We start from the raw sequence: 17,868 nt of genomic DNA, 5'->3' as shown, positions 1-17,868 counted from the left end.
TACAACTTAAAAGGACTCATCTAATTATTAGATAAATTTAGCTGAAAAGAATACCATTAAGGTTATAATTTAGCTGAATAAGACTCGTGATTCTTTGCTCACAGCTCTGTCAATGTGTTTTATAATTCTGGCTAAACACAATTGCAAACTACGAGTTCAAAGAAAGATTTTAGGTCTTTTATGTTCTTGAATTCTGTAGAACACAGCTGTCATAAATTAACCTTTTAAACTTTAAAAATAAAATTTAAAAAGCATAATAAAAACAAAATTTAAAGCTAAAGGAACAAACATTTGATACAGTATTTTAGAAAAAACAAATCCCTTTTTCAAAATTGTAATAATGTTAAAGTAACAGCAATCTCAATGTATTACATACCATTTCTATTTCTTGATCTTTGGCAACCAGCTGTCGATTAAGAAGTTCTTTGCTTGAGTCAAGTTTAATACAGAGTTCCCTCGTAGAAGACAGGTCTGCAAGTGCAGACACCTTTTCAAACTGAACCTTCTGAAGCTCTTCTTCCATCTTCACAAGAGACTTGTGTAAAGTTGAAATCTGGGATTTGTAAGAGCGCTCTGCATTTAAGTGCTGCAAAGACACGATGATTGTATACACAGATATAAGTATTTTAGATGTAAGAAAGTCAACATGAACAACAAAATGGGGCAAATCTTTCAGCACTAGAAGAGAAGACCTTAGGTGATATAGATGCTGATGGGATACACAAAATGTTCTGTGAGAGATAAATTGAGACTTCGGGTTTCTTTAACAAATCCTATGAGTATTTAAAAGATGCAATTAGGAAAAAGCTGTTTCCTATTAAAACGCCTGCAGGTTCCATGCCTGTACAATATATACACTTTGGCCTATAGCTGTATCTGTATTTGCACAGTTTTCATGGTCTACAATACAAAGGTTGCTGCTGCCAAAGACAAAATGATAGCCACTGCCACGTTCAGAGAGCTTTGTTCAATTCTTCACTGACATGTTTATATCAGTCATACTATCATAAAATGAGGACTGATAATTTTCTAACTCTAATACTTCTGAGAGAAAAAGCTTCTGAGCAAGTACAAATTAAGCATAACCAATTATGGGGAAAAGCATATTTTAAAAGCCATAATATGAGATTCAAGTTACATAAATGCTTTCAAATGTTCAAAATAATTCCACTCCCCACACCTTCCCCCCTCCCCCTAGCGTGATGCTTACGTAAGTGCACTGCCACCTACAGAGAAGTATTTGTTTGCTATAATGTGAAGATAACAGAGCTAGGAGGCAAAGACTGTGTGTTCTTTAACAAGTGCTTTTACAAGTATAAAGCACCAAAAATTGCTCCTGGCACATGTTATTTTGCCATAATTCAAGGTCCCTTTCACCCTCTTGATCTCCCTTCCTTCTGTAGTCATTCTTACTCATTCTTCACATCAACCTTCTAGCCAACCATCTGTCTACCCATCCCTCACATCTTTACAGAATATTTTGTATGCTATAGTCAGTCACTGTGCCTAGAGACAAATTCAATGGGAAACAAAGTTACCTCTGCTCCCACAAACCTTTACAACTGAGGGGGTTCTGTATTATTCAAATATGTTACAGATGAATGTATAAACACATTAAGAAAATATTTCTGGAAATAGCAGGCAACAAAAAAACCTGACCTACACTGAAAGAATCAGAGAGTCAGGAAAAACTTCCCTAAGTAAATGACTGAACAGTGAGTAGACAAATAGTGAGAAGAGGCATTTCAAGCTGGAAGAAAATGCAAAGTGCCATAGCTCTGTTTGAATGCAAGAAGAATAACATGCTCCAAGAACTGAGAGAAGGCTGGTGTGACTGGAACTTAGAGCTCACAGAGAAAAGTAATAGGAGAAGCTTACAAAACACAGTAAGGTGAGGTTTAGTAAGCTGTGATCTTCAAATGGTGAGGTGATGTAACCAGGCTTCCAGAGTTTTGAAAGATCACTCTGGATGTTGTAGGCTCTACTAAAAGGATTGATTAAGCTAAGGAGAAAAGCCTCAAGATAAAACTGAGCAACAAAACATTTTGTTTTGAAACAGGGTCTCACTATGCAGTTCTGGCTGGCTTGGAACTCACTATGTAGACCAGACATAGATCAGGCTGGCCTTGAACTCAGAGAGTTCCACCTGCCTCTGCTTTCCAAGTGCCACCACACTCTGCAACAAAACATTCTATTATTTCCATATCTGAGCTTACAAAGAAGGAAGAAATTTCCATTTACCCAAAAGAAGCAAAGCAATAGAAGGGTTTTCAGCTCAGGGATACAGCACCTTGCTTAGCAAACGTAAGACTATGGGTTTAATTGCCAGTAAAACACACACACACACACACACACACACACACACACACACAGACATACACACACACACAGAGACACACACACACACACACACACACACACACACACACACACACCAAATAAAAAGAACCATGACTGTGACTTCTACATAATCTGGGATTCTTGAATAATGGACTATAAATGAAAGAAGGCTTTAGGAGGGAACTCTACTCAGCCATACAGAAACCACTCAAAGTTTATCTCTGGATAAGAACACAATTTTTTCTGTGATAAATATAAACTTTAATTCTGACTTACTTTTCGAATGGTACTTTACTCATCTCTAGTTCTAAATGTTAGCATAAGGTTTGTCCCCTGTCAGTGATAACCTAGAGCCACTTTACAAAAGCAAATCCACCCTCCTGGAGGAACAGCACCACAGTGAGACCACACAATATTCCATGGGGTGGAGGATTCTCTTAAGGAAAGCCTGTGGTATAGGAGGTCAAAGGACGGTTGGAGCAACAGAACAAGACCTCGCCTCCAGAAATCTACATTCCTGAGCAAAATATTTTCATGGGCATGGCAAAATACGCTGGAAAGTACTAAAGACATTAAGGAATGAATCTGAAAAGAAAAAAGTAGCACATGGAAAAATAGGCACATTTGGAAAATAATTGAATAAAACTTCTAGAAAGAAAGGCAGTATCTGTAAGAAAAGCCTTAACAAAAATATCAAGAGCAGACTTGAGCAAATGAAAAGGGAAGCGTGAACTGGAAGACAAGGTATAGAACACAAACATGCAGAAACGATGACAAAGACCAATCAACACAGGGAAATGATTCAAGATGCGTAAGAGTTGAGGGGACAACAGAGTGAATTAGAAAACAGTAATGTTCAAGAAGCAATATCTGAAGTTCTTCCAGAACTAGTAAGAGCTACAAGTACTCTGAATGAAACAGAAAAAGAAAAATCCAAAATACCAAAGCCAGAGAAAACAAACCTAGGCATGTGACAGTAGATTTCAAACTATTGAGAAAACCAATGGCAAAGGCAGACATCTGAGGAGTGACAGCTAGAATAAAAAAAAAAAAACAGATCTACTAAGAAAAAAGAGAGGGGTTACTATGTCAAAGATTTATTTCTATTTTTATGTATGTGTATGTGTGTATGTCTATGTATGTGTAGACTACAGGTATGCAAGCAGCCCCTGGAAGCCAGAAAAAAGCATCAAATCCCTTGGAGATAGTATTACAGGCAGTATGAGCTGCCCAATGTGGATATGGGAACTGAGCTTGGGTCCTCTGCAAAATCAGTATGCCTTCTTAACTACTGAGTCATCTCTCCAACCTCTACCAGGTTATTTTTTAAATTATAAAGGGAAATATTCTCAATCTAGAATTCAATGTTCAGCTAAATTAATTCTCAAGACTAATGGTACACTAGTCATTTTCAATGAGATGGAAATAATGAACACACTGATTTCTGCAGGAAGGAAGGACAGAAAAGGAACTAAGGAAGAAATAGCACACAAGAAGCAAGTGAACACAGGTCTTATAAGGCTATAGGTAGATACAAACAGTACTGATCACAAGAACAAAATAATTACATATTGGAACATATAAAGACAATGTGAAATTAAAATAGTGCATGATAAGATTATGAAAATGGGGAGATTGACAAAGAAAGCAGAGGTGTGTGCTAGTGAGCAGGGTGTGGTACTCATTAGTCAAACAGTCTTAAGGAGTTGGTTATATTAGCAATTATAACTTTAACATCTAAAGGAAAAAATATAGAATGTGTAACTTCTATACTGATGAGCAGTGGCAGCCAGAAATGCATAAAAAACCAAGTATGTAAGATGGAAAAATAGAAAACATGAAACAAGCAATAGTGAAGCTAAATGTACCAGCAACATAAAAATTTATTAGTTAACAGAAAAATATTACAGATTTTTAAAAATTAGTTAAACTGGGCTTGGTGACACAGGCCTGTAATCTCAGGTATCAAGAGGCAGAAAGATTGAAAGCTGAAGGCTTGCCTGGCCAACTTCACAAGACTCAAAACGAAAAGTAAGAGAAGGACTAGGGAATGAATCAGTGGTAGAATGTCTAGGCTCAATCCCTGGTAACATACACATACAAAAGGAAATCCAAGGTTATGTAGCAAGTTCAAGGCAAGCATGTGCATATCAAAACTGTCTCAGAAATAAAACAAATGAATACAAAAATAACATGCCAGACCTGTAAAATTTCAGAAAAACTAGGTCCACAACCAGAATGAACATCAGTCATTGTACACAGATACAAAATGGCAGAGATGACAGTACTAGGAGACAATGAGTCGAATATGCAGGGCCTACTCTGGGGAGTCTATGTTGTATGGATATCAGCTTTCAATGTGTACATGACCCTGAATGACTTCATCTTACATAGCAACAGCCTTGATCTGAGTTACTCCATTTTAAGTGCCAAGGAGTGACTGTTGTGAAATATTCCTTTACATTGTGTAAAGATGTGTCACTGTGATTGATTTAATAAATAGCTGAATGGCCATTAGCTAGGCAGGAAAAGGTTAGGTGGGACTTCTGAGGACAGAGAGCTCTGGGAGAGAGAAAGGAGGAGAAATCACCAGCCAGATGTTGAGGAAGCCGGATGGGCAAAATGGAGATGAGATAAAGAGCACGTGGAAGAAGGTAGATTAAAAAAATACGGGTTAATTTAAGTTATAAGAACTAGTTAGGAACAAGCCTAAGCTAAAGCCAAGCTTTAATAATTAATAATAAGTCTCCATGTCATAATTTGTGAGCTGGAGGCCCATTTAGAAGTGACTATAAATCATTTCTTTCTCTCTCTCTCTCTCTCTCTCTCTCTCTCTCTCTCTCTCTCTCTCTCCCTCCCTCCCTCCCTCCCTACCTCCCTCCTTCCTTCCCCCCTCTCTCCCTATCTCCCTCTCCCCCCCCATGTGTGTGCGTGTGTGTGTGTGTGTGTGTGTGTGTGTGTGTGTGTGTCTATGTGATTGTGTGCATTCATAGGTATGGAGGCAAGAGGTCAACATCAAGTGTATTCCTCAGTCATTTTCCAAGTTATGTTTCAAGATGAGGTCTCTCACTGAATCTGGAGCTCACCAATTCAGCTAAATTGATTGTCAAATGAGATCCAAGGATCACGCCAATGAACAATGATACCAGAAAACATACCAAATCATATTAGAAATACCAGAGTCCTGAGCTTATCAATCAAAGTACATGAAACCTTACCTGGGACTTTAGAAGAAGCCCTCCAAGGTCCTCCAACTAGTCAGTGACTTCTCTCGAGTCTTGTCTAGGAAAACTGCCAAAGCAAAGTCCCTGGCCTGCACCTGAACCCTTCCCTGAGTAGCTGTGCACCTGTGGGCCGGCTTAGGCAATGTCTTATCTGACCCTGCAAACCCTTGCACCTGTGTCGGGTCTCGGCCTCCATCTTCAGGACAGGCTTTCTGAACTCCAAAGTGTTTTCAACTCTTTTTGGACATTCTATAACCCATGTATGCTGTGGGATGGTCTGTATGTCAAATATGTTGTTGATTGGTCAACAAATAAATCACTGATTGGTCAATGGCCAGGCAGGAAATATAGGCGGGACTAACAGAGAGGAGAATTGAGAGAACAGGAAGCTGGGTGAAGGGGACACTGCCAGCCGCCATCAGGACAAGGAAGATGTAAGGTACCAGTAAGCCATGAGCCATGTGGCAAAGTAAAGATTAATAGAAATGGGCTAAATATAAGAGTAAGAGCTAGACAATAACAGGCCTGAGCTAATGGCCAAGCAGTTTAAATAATGTAAGAGTCTGTATGTTTATTTTATAAGTGGGCTCTGGGACTGGCGGGACTTGGTGGCGGGAGCTGGAGAAAAATTCTCCAGCTACACATGTACATAAATATGTAAAGTGTAAAGTACTAATTACTTATTAGTAAATAAGAACAGAATAAAAGAATCTGTGGTTGCCATCAGCTAGCTATCAAGCAAAATTTGTATTACTGGGCAAATAGCAACTAATAAACTGACTTAGATTGTGAATGCATTGCTATTCAATGAATTATGACATTGTATAAAGACAAATGTACTCATCTGTATTTACCACATAACATACTCATGACACAAAAATATCAACTATGCAAAAACAGAACACAGAGAAGAAAAAACATGAAAAACATACACAGCCTTCATAATCTATGGAATAGTATCAAGTAACCCACACACTTATACTTTAAATTCCAGAGTCTCAGGGAAAAGACAAGGGAAAAAAATTCTTGAGTATATAATGGCCAAAGATATTCTTGATTTGATGAAACCAAGCAACCACAAGTGTGACTTATTAAATAAAAGGATTATAAAGATATACTATGCCATTAAATTAACTTCAATGAAATTGGAAAATTCCTAAAAAGCACAAACTATTAAAATTAACCCAAGAGAAACAGAACAGGCCCATAACAAAAAGAGTCTGACTAGAAATTTTAAAACTTTCTACAAAGAACAGATTCAGATGGCGTTAGCTTTGAATCTACCAAACCTCTAAAGAATTGGCACCAACTATATACAAACTCTTACAGAAACTGGAAGCAAAAGAAACATTTCCATTACTATATGAAGTCAGTATCACTTGGATACTAAAACCACACAGGTTGTTATAAGAAAAACACAACAAAAATTACTAGAAAACCAAACATAACACCAAAAAAGAATAATAATTATACACAATGACCAAGTAGGATTTCTCTCGGGGGGTGTAAAATTATATTTGATACTAGGTATAAAATCTAACCCAATATGGATCAAGACATGAAAGAAATTGGGGTAGCTAGTTGTGATAGCTAATGAGTACATTGTATCTTTTAATGGTGATGAAAATGTTCAAAGGTGCTCGTTCTTACAGGGTCATAACTCTCAATATTCCAAATACCAGTGAATATATTTGGGAGAACTGTATGACACAGGTATCATTCTCAATAAAGGTATTACAAAAAGCAGTAACTTGAAAATGTGTAAGGTTATGAGCCTGATGTGGTAGTAGATGCCTATAACCTGGGAGACATAAGCAGGAATATCATGTGCTCAACGTCAGCTTGGGCTAGACACTGAGATCCTATCTCAAAGAAAAGAATGCTAGAACCCATGGCTAGAGAGATCATGGGTTCTAGGCGTGACCCTCTTACTTTGCTAAATGGACACAGTATCAAACTGCCTTCTACATATGTATCTCTACACCCAGAGATATGTGCAGCTTTCAGTCCTCATCAGAGGAGTGTCTTTGTGCACTGGATGGTGCTCAGTGTAGAAACTTACAATTTGTCAAAGTGCACAGAATAACTGTCTGGAATGATCAACCATAAATGGGACATATATATCACACCCTTCCCTTAAGCTCAGGGAACATCATGGAAGAGGGGGATGATAGACACTTACAAAAATATTCCACACACCTAATTATATTTTTAGAATAACTTTTGTTTTGAAATTGACACATCATATTGATGGAATATAATACATGCATACAATATGCAAAGACCAAATCAGGGTATCGACAGTTTTGTGTCTCCTTTGATATTAATTTCTGATATCAAACTCGCTAGTTATTCACTGCTGTAAGCTGTAGTAACCTAGACTACTGAGGAATATTATAAGCATTTCCCCTCCCCTGACTGTACTTTAGTAACAATACCCACCTTTTCTCCTATCTGTCCCAACCTCTATGTAAGTTTAAATAAAAATATAGGAAAATGTCTTTCAGGTCATAGGACACTGTGGAATTCCTTAGAAAACATAAGATCGCCGGGCGGTGGTGGCGCACGCCTTTAATCCCAGCACTCGGGAGGCAGAGCCAGGCGGATCTCTGTGAGTTCGAGGCCAGCCTGGACTACCAAGTGAGTTCCAGGAAAGGCGCAAAGCTACACAGAGAAACCCTGTCTCGAAAAACCAAAAAAAAAGAAAAGAAAAGAAAACATAAGATCATAAACCATATGGAAAAAGATTAATAACAATTCTAAGTGCATCTGGGTTTAACATCTCTTTATCTTGCAAGTAAATGAAAAGACAAGTTAACTGTTAAATCTTCAAAAGGGTGTAATCAAGAATATATAGAGGACTCCTGTGACTTAATATGAACAATATTAACAACTGAATAGAAAAAATGTATACAGGTTTAAGAAAAGTTCTTTCTATGGGCTGGAGAGATTGCTCAATGATTCAGAGTACTTCCTGCTCTTGCAGAGAACTAGGGTTTGGATCCTAGCACCCACAAGGCTGTTCACAATCATCTGTAATCTGTTCCAGAGAATCTGATGCCCTCTTCCTGCCTGCATGGGTCCCATGTACACTTACATCCAGGCAAACACTCTTGCACACAAAATTTTTAAAAAATTAAAAAGAAAAATCCATTCAAAAGAAATGTAGCAGAAAAACCCATGTGAGAAGACCCTCAAGTGGTCAAGAAACACTGAACTCTGTAACCTGTTTCTCCACTGGACATGTGCCACCTGCTGTTGAAACAGCAAAGTGTCGGCTTTCTCCAGGAACTCCCAGCTTCCTGGCATTGTGCTTCTAAAACTGACTTTACTCCCGCTGAAGGAAAAGCCTTCAGCATCTTAGCCATATTTGGAAGTAGTTCATTAGAGAGGTCCTACATGTCCATTAAAAATATTTTTAGAACACACAATCCTTTTCAACACAGAAGAAGCTTATTTTAAAAAATACATTGCTAACAATAATAGAAGGAAAAATTTCAAGTTAATTTCTAATGAATATTGTTGCTTCTGAGAGTTTTGTGTAATTTTTGTGGTGTTAATTAAAAATTAAAAGTTTCAGTTACATTTTTATAAAGAAGCATAAAGACACTCAATTTCACTTATAATCTGGGAAACACAAAACACAACTGTGAAAAATTTAAAGATTAAAAATAGTATTTAAGCAAATTATAACCCATGGTTTCTGGCAAGAGTAAACTTTTTTGTTTGTTTTTCAAGACAGGGTTTTTTCTGTAGCTTTGGAGCCTGTCTTGGAACTCGCTTTGTAGACCAGGCTGGCCTTGAATTCACAGAGATCTGCCTGTCTTTGCCTCCTGAGTGCTGGGATTAAAGGCCTGTGCCACCTGGCAAAAGTAAACTTTTAGAAGGTAATTTGATAAACTAAGTGAAATGGTGTGTGTCTTAGATCCAGTACTCGCTTCCATAAGCCTAAAGAAACAGAGCCAGGAGAAATAAAAAGAATGTTTGTTACAGAACACTTTACTACAGAAAAGGGGGGAAATTGAATTCCCTTAATATAAGAATTAAGGAATGAAAATATTTATACAATGAATATATGCCACTGCTTGAAGTATCTGTGTAACAAAACAGATGACTTTTTAAAATTGTTACTGACCTTAAAAAGGCTAGTCGCAAATAGATATCTAGTAGATTTTATCATTTAAATAAAAGTATTTGTAGTGCCAGGGATGGATTCAGGCCTTCAGCTGTGCTAGGTAAGCACCTGACACAGAACCAAATCCTGAGCCCTAATAAATGGAAGCATGAGAAGTAGAGAGATAACTCACAGTTAAGAGAGCACAGTGCCATTGTCAGACAGGAGTCTGACTCCAGCACCCATCAGGCTGCTGACAATCACCTGTAACTCCAGTTCCAGGGCATCCAATATGCTCTTCTCATGTCCATGGGCTCTGCACTAACATGCACAAACGTTCTCCTTCTCCCTCTTTCTCACACATGCACACACAAACACACATATAATTGAAAGTGCAAATAAAATCTTAAAACACACACACAGAGGGAAAAAGGGAGGGAAGGGAGGTAGGTCTGGGAAGATAGCTCAGTCAGTAAAATGCTTGCAATGCAAACTGGGGACCTGAGTTTGACCTCTCAGAAACTATGTTTTAAAAAAGGTTAGGCATGGTGGAGCACAACTGTAACCCCAGCACTGGGAAAGCAGAGAGAGGGCGGTCACGGGCAAAATGAAAATGATTGAGGAAGATGGCAGATGTCAACCTCAGCTTCCACATACATGCCACCACACTGACATGTGTACATAAATATACAAGACTGACTTGAAAACAGAAAACATTATACATCATTGGTGCATGAGGGGTGCATAGAAAGAGTGTGAATTCATGAAAAGCAACTAGAATAACGTGAAATCTATTCATACCCACTATGGGGGTGTAAAGTTGTAGTTTTAATGTTTGATTTCTTTTCATTTATGTGTGTGTGTGTGTGTGTGTGTGTGTGTGTGTGTGTGTGTGCGCCACATGAGTGCTGGTATCCATGGAGGCCAGAAGAGGGAGTCAATCTACTGGAACTGTGATTACAGGTGGTATGAGCCACTACATGTGGAAGATCAGCAAGAGCTCTTAACCACTGAGCTATTGCTCCTGCCTCTGATATTTCATTTCTTTAAACAAAGATATATGAAGCAAATGTGGCAATGTGCTAATGTCATTACATCTGTAGGACAGGAATAGACGTGTTTTATTATTTTTCAAAAATGTGTTCTTTTTGTTTAAAACAGTTCCCAATTTAAGAAAAAAAAGCTGATGATTATTCTGGTTGTGGGTACCTAAGAGAACCAAGGTAGAATAAGAGGCTATAATTTACAGTGCATTTATATAATTAAACTGTCAATATATTAAACTTATGGAAAGCTCACTTAAATATGATAACGGATGTACTATAAGCATATTTCTATAAACTTACTTGCTCAACCTCTCTGTTAAGGGCATCAACTTTTTCTTTCAATCTGTTGGCCTCTGCTTCAGCAGTGATAAGTTCCAATTTGAGGGTATTGTTTTCTGCCTCTGATTGGCGGGCTTTATTTTCCCAGTTTTCAGCATCTTCGTTGGCTTTTCGGAGTTGTTCCATTATTTGCCGGTTCTCAGATTCCTAAAAAGTAAGTGTTGAGTATTACTTTAAAACTTTAAAAGTACCTAACATAAAGTGCATATGGAATACTGAGAATCACTTGCAAATAATCTTGAAGAAATCCTACTTACCCTCCTAACCTAGAAAGATGGTCATCCTGTTGGGAACATAAAGAAGTATGATCCAACCTGCTCCCACAGTTACCCACTCAGGAGAGTGTTCTTCTCTTCAGGACCTTCACATCCTTGTGCTTCTTTTTAACAGAATCTTCCCCATAACTGTCTACTGACCCCTGCTGTCTGAGCTGACTACCTTCTCATCAGCACTCCCTTGCTCTCAAGTTATTGCTCCCTTCCTCTAAATTTATTGAGCTGCACTGGCCATAGAGTTTCTGCATTCTTTCATATCTTAAGTGTCAATTTCTGATAAGACTTATTTTTCTTAACTGTATGTGGGGTGTGCATATGCATGCTGAGTGCTGGTGCCCTTGGAGACCAGAGGTTTTGGGTCTGCTGGAGGTGACTTAGGTTCTGGACACTGAACTTGGATCCTCTGTAAGAGTGCTCTTCATCACTAAGCCATATCTCAAGACTCTGAGGATTAATTTTCTTGGTCACAGACTATAATCTCTTTTTTGCTTCCTTCTATTAAGTTGTCAGAAACTACTCAGAAGTAAAATGTCAAATATATGCTAATAATACACACTTATGTATAAGTTGTACATACAATGCAGAACCAGATTTTTTTTGGTGGAACTAGGGATTGAATCTAAGACATTGAACTTGCCAGGCAAGTGCTTTACCACTAAGCTGTATCCACCACTTGTGGGAACCAGATTTTTTTAATCTTCAAAGTGATATCATAGATGAATTAGTTTAGGTAGGCCCTGCTTTCTACAGGGAAAATTCAGTTCCATAAATAATATACTATGTTAAATAGCCATTACTGGCTACTTCAAAATCATATTTCAGGGGCTGGAGAGATGGCTCGGCAGTTAAGTGCTTATACTGCTTTTGTAAAAGACCCAAGTTTGGCTTCCAGCAACCATGTTGGGCAGCTCACAACTTCTTGTAGCTCCAGCTCCAGGGAGATCTAGTCTCTGCAGGCATCTGCACTCATGTACAGATACACACACACACACACACACACACACACACACACACACAATCACATAGACTACACATGCACAGAAAGAAAAAAGGTTTGGTACTGTGGTTTGCCTAACTTGTTCTTTAAACTTCAGTTATAATTTTCTTAGTATCAGGAACACTATCCTTCCTGTTAACACCATATTTCTCTATCAGAAATCCTGAGCTAAATAAAATAACCAAAGTACAACAAATTTACACCCCACCCTTTCAAATCAAATGTATGTTCTCCCAGTTAAAATTACTTATTAGTAAGAAACTGATTGTGATCCAGTTACTATTGCCATCTTGTGGCCTTAGATGTAAAAGTTCTTTACCCTGTCTATTAAATTAAGTGTGCACTAAAGTACTGCCTCTCAAGACTCAGAAATTCCAAAGCTCCTGAAAGTGATGTGTACAACCTAGGAGTCTAAGCCCTTTAAAATGTTATTTATATATACTAGGAACAAATGTTCAAAATAAGTTTGTATACAGACATTAAAATATATGTTAAATAAAATATGCTGCTGAGGGAAGTAAAGTTCCCACTCACACTTTAAGTCTTATGTAGGTAATACCACATCTATGATAATGATCTATTACACTATTTTAGAGATTTTACCTAAGTACATCTCTATTGTTCTGAAACAAGCTGCGTATTACAGAGCTGACACACACATCTACATCTGTTAATCTCTGAACTCTCTGTCTCTGTCTCTTTCTCTCTCTCTCTCTCTCTCTCTCTCTCTCTCACACACACACACACACACACACACACACACACACACACACACACAACTAATCAAATAATGCCTAGCCGGGCGGTGGTGGCGCACGCCTTTAATCCCAGCACTCGGGAGGCAGAGCCAGGAGGATCTCTGTGAGTTTGAGGCCAGCCTGGTCTACAGAGCCAGATCCAGGAAAGGCACCAAAACTACACAGAGAAACCCTGTCTCGAAAAACCAAAAAAAAAAAAAAATGCCTATAAGAAATGTGCAAACGGCTCTAAGAAACAGGTGGTCTAATAACAGTGTGATCATTCTGCCCTATCAAACAATCAGGAAGAGTCACTTTTGTCTGTTTATAACAGAAAATGTAGTATTTTATGCCCCTTGTCCTTCAGTTAGGAAGACTCTTCTTGCCTAGGGTATTTACTCTGAATTAACAAACTGAAAGGTGCAGGTTCTTGAGTCATCTTTTGAGACAGGTGATTCTAAATATATATAGTTATTCTGTCACAGTCAAAACTACAATATTTGATTACAGAAAGACTTGATTCACTATTCTGATGAGCATAATAGATCACTAAGTTAAGTCTTATGAAAACTTGTAGTTATCATGAGCAAGGAAAAATGTGTATATATACCTCTGACTTTAATATATTCTTCAGCTTGTTAACCTCCATATTCGTATCCTGGACCTTCTGTTTTATATCATTGAGTTCATTATGAGTATCATTCAATTTTTTGGACAGTACCTATGGAAAAAAGATAGCTAGATTTGAATATAATAAATAAAAATTCCTATAAGTAAAAACATCTAAAGTAAATTTTAAATATTTGAAACAGATAATATAAAATTAATATAACAATCATATAAAAACTTATATGAAAGTGGTAAAGAAACAGAAGCTCAAGAGAAAACAGGCAAGGGACCCAGACAAACAAGTCATCATAAGGGAGCATAAGTTGGTAACACTAAATTAAACTTCACTAGTAACCAAAGATATGCTAATTAAGAAAATGGAATAGTATTTTGCCTACCAAGTTAGTGAAGAGTTAAAGCTTCAATTGTGCTAAGGAATGAGTATTTCCAGGTATTGTTTACTGTAAACAAAATTTTTAACAAAGAAATTCTGTGAACCACTTTCATAGAGACGTATTGAAAGAGAAAAAAGACATTATCTATATTTGAAATACAAAAAATTCTATTTACAATGTTTAAAATTTTAAATTTCTATGAAATCAGTAAAAACACATGTTAAAAGCTAACATAACAGTAACTAGATAGTAGAAACACCAGGAGATATTTCTTTTTCCTTTTCTTCTGTATGAAAAAAAATCGTTCTATAATGAACTTATATTTCTGTTAAAAGATGTAATGATATTAAGAATAAAACTTTCTAAGGTTTCAATTTTCCAAATTTTCTACAATGTTGTTTCTTATCCTGTGGTATGTAGGAAGACCTTTCTTATATGACCCAAAGGAAGAAGAAAACTACACTGGAACATATGTAAACTCTTATGATGCCAGTTTTCTTCTGGTGGCCAATCACGAGTATGCAGTTTAACAAAGCAGGGAAATTTATATTGTGGAAAGCTAGTAAGTGGCATTCTGGACACAACATTCATTTTTTCTTTTTTTACAGATTATAAGATTCTTAGAATTTAAACTACATGATAATACAATCTAGCAATGAGAGCCAACCTCATGTGAGTCTTAAATACCTGGTTCTATTGCCTCCTCACATAGAAAGGGCATGATATAAAGTAGCACAGTTTTTATTCCACCAACATTTAAAAATTATATGTAAAAGCAGTGTGGTAGTTTGAATGACAATGATCCCCATAGGCTCCTGTGTTTGAATGCTTAGTCCCCAGTTAGTGGAACTGTTTGGGAAGGGTTAGGAGGTGTGGTCTTGTTGGAGTAGGTGTGACCTGGTTGGAAAAGATATCAGTGGGGATGAGCTTTTAGGCTTCGAAAGCCCTTGCCAGGTCTAGTCTCGCTCTCTCTGCCTGCTGGCTGTGGATCAGGATGTAAGCTCTTAGCTACTTCTTCAGACCATGCCTGCCTGCCAGCCTGCCTGCCTGCCTGCCACCACATTCTCTGCCATAATGATCATGGATTAACCCTCTGAAACTGTAAGAAAGGCCCCAATTAAATACTTCCTTTTATAAGTTGCTTTGGTCATGGTGTTTCATCACAGCAATACAACAGTAACTAAGACAAACAGTATTACAATTTTGAATTTCTATGAAGTAAGAAGAATATATATTAGATGTCAATAGTAACTGTATCCCAGCCTGACCTCAAATTGATTTGTAGTCAAGGATGACTTTGGGCTTCTGGTCCTCCTGCTTCCACCTCCTGAGTACTGGGACTAGGGGCAGCCAGCACCACACCTGGTTTTGTATGGTTATGGGGATCAAACACAGGGATTCATGTCTGCTTAACAAGCACCCTACTAACTGAGATACATCACCAGCCTCTTTCATTTGGTTTTCTTTTTTTTTTTCAAAAAATAATGTTTTAATGTTTAAATTAAAATAATATTGGAAGTGAAGACTGTCAGACTGAAATATATATTGGCTTACAGAGTGAAAAATAGAATTTCCCTAAAAAGTATCACAGTGCTAAAATGGTCTAAAAAAACGTATCACAGTCCATACATAATATTTAAGCACAGTAGTATGTAGTCCACTATAAACATGCCCCTGTTTTAAATTTTCTCATAGTTCTCAATCCTCATTTGTTTTCTTTAATTCAAATACTTACCCTTTGGTATGGAAGTTTTTCTAAGGTTTAAAACAAATCCATTATATTCCCATTCCTTTCTCTTTAATATCTAATACTTTATGTCTGAGAACTTCATCTAGAAATTACATGACATAATCTGTTATGAAAGTGAAAAACAAGAATTGCTGGTTGCAGAGTCTGCTTTTCTACAAAATAAAATGAGAGCTGTGCCTCTGAAGAAATGCATTCTTTTTCTTTGAGAAGAAGAGTCTGGGAACAAGTATACCTGATTTTCTTGTTTGGCTTTGCTAAACTGTTCTTGAAGGCTGTCGTTTTCGTGAGCCAAGATATCTCTTTCCCTGGCAATCTGAGCCAGTTCGTCATTTGTTTCATCCAATTGCCGGCGCATTCTGGAAATATCTTGTTCGCACATAATTAGGGCTTCAGTAGACTGTCTATTCCACAAATCAAATAGTACATAAGAAGAGAGATTTTACTGAAATAGAATAATAAATTCTCACAAGACAGAAGATGGACAGTTAGAATGAAAACAACTGAAGAAGCTTAAAATATTTAAATTTAAAGGAGCCACTGCGAAGGCTACATTTACAGTTTCACTATGAAAAGTATACTAAATAAACACAAGTCAGTGATGTGCCTGCATCTCAAATTTTCTAACACTTAATAGGAAGGCTTTCATTAGACTTCTGGCTATTATGGCTGACTCTCCCCTGCAGAGTCCTCTTCCTCTGTGCCCTTAAAAATTGTTTTTCAGAGTGCATACCCATACCTCACTCTTCTCCTTCTAGCCCTACTTTTCAGAGAAATCCCTATCATGTCCATGACTCCTGTATGATTCTCAATTTTCAACTCAACAAGGATTTAAAATATAGGAGACACACACCCCTGTCTGTAGAGTGGTTCCAGAGAGGGTTAAGTGATTGGGCAAGACCCATGCTCAAAATGGGCAATGCCTTCCAACTGTCTTTCTAAGGGGACAGCGATGTCACCTGGAGGAAGGGCTGTACAACACACTACCTGCCCTTCTGAATGTGCGTCATACCTGCTGCCACACTTGTTTCTCTGGCCTTCCTTCCAATACAACCTGAACAGTAGTGGCTCAACGGGGAGTTCCAGGCCCCTGGCACCAATCTGGTGAGGGATCCAGTTTCTTGGGGTGGGTAAGTACTAAGTTCTATGCCCTTCTGGTATATAGATTGCCACTGCTGGAATACCTAGCTCCTAGCATGTGGGGCTACATTCCTTTAATATACATATATGCATTCTATTGGTTACATCCTCTAGAGCAGTGGTTCTTAGCTTTCCTAATGTTGTGATCCTTTAATATAGTTCCTCGTGTTGTGGTGACCCTCAAACATAGAATTATTATATTGTCATTTCATAAATGTAATTTTGCTACTGTTATGAATCATAATGTAAATATATGATATGCAGGATATCTGATATGAAACCCTTGTGTGGGTCATGACCCACAGGTTGAAAACCACTGCTCTAGAGAGCCCTGCCTAATAACAACTTTTTGGTACCAGGAGTGGTTGTAAAGAAACAGAACTATAAGTATGAATTTCCATAATGGGTTTGGTGATAACTGGAGCTGGCTCTTACTATGCTGAATTACTTACATCAGGGAAAGAGCAGCACTTTGTCCTATTGGAAAAGATATTTATTTTGGTTATGGGTTTACTTTTCCTGCATATAATGTTTACAAAATGCCTTATCCTCTTTTGTGGTATTCCACACAGCAATACTTCTGACCAGGGAACTCATTTCACAGCCAAAGAAATACAATAGTTGACTTATGTTCATGGAATACACTGGTCTTACCTTGTTCCCAACCATCCTGAAGCAGCTGGCTTGACAGAACAGTGCAACAGCCTTTTAAATATGGAGCTATAGCACCAAATGTGCGGCAATAGCCCAGAGGGCTAAGGGTAGGGTTTTCCAGAAGGCTGTCAATGTTCTGGATTAGTGTCCATTATATGGTACTATTTTCCCTCTAGTCAGGATTCTTGTCCGAGAATTAAGAAATGGAAATGAGAATGGTACCACTCACCATCATCCCTACTGATCCACTA

At 37.8% G+C, this 17,868-nt stretch overlaps 1 protein-coding gene across 13 annotated transcripts in view; it reads right to left on the bottom strand.

Moving 5' to 3' along the window:
* Tsga10 (testis specific 10) overlaps window positions 1-17,868 on the bottom strand; it is a 100,326-nt gene that overhangs the window by 16,482 nt on the left and 65,976 nt on the right. For all 13 annotated transcript variants that reach the window (XM_059244090.1, XM_059244085.1, XM_059244095.1 and 10 more), the window contains 4 exons: window positions 16,059-16,227; window positions 13,683-13,793; window positions 11,025-11,210; window positions 377-586 (listed from right to left, as the gene is read on the bottom strand). In XM_059244090.1, coding sequence (XP_059100073.1) covers window positions 377-586; window positions 11,025-11,210; window positions 13,683-13,793; window positions 16,059-16,227 — 676 coding nt within the window. The remainder of the gene's footprint in view (window positions 1-376; window positions 587-11,024; window positions 11,211-13,682; window positions 13,794-16,058; window positions 16,228-17,868) is intronic.

The sequence above is a fragment of the Peromyscus eremicus genome, chromosome 16_21 (assembly GCF_949786415.1).
Source record: "Peromyscus eremicus chromosome 16_21, PerEre_H2_v1, whole genome shotgun sequence".
Lineage (NCBI taxonomy): Eukaryota > Metazoa > Chordata > Mammalia > Rodentia > Cricetidae > Peromyscus > Peromyscus eremicus.
Note: the sequence above shows the minus strand (reverse complement) of the source record. Positions and strands in the feature narration are given on the sequence as shown.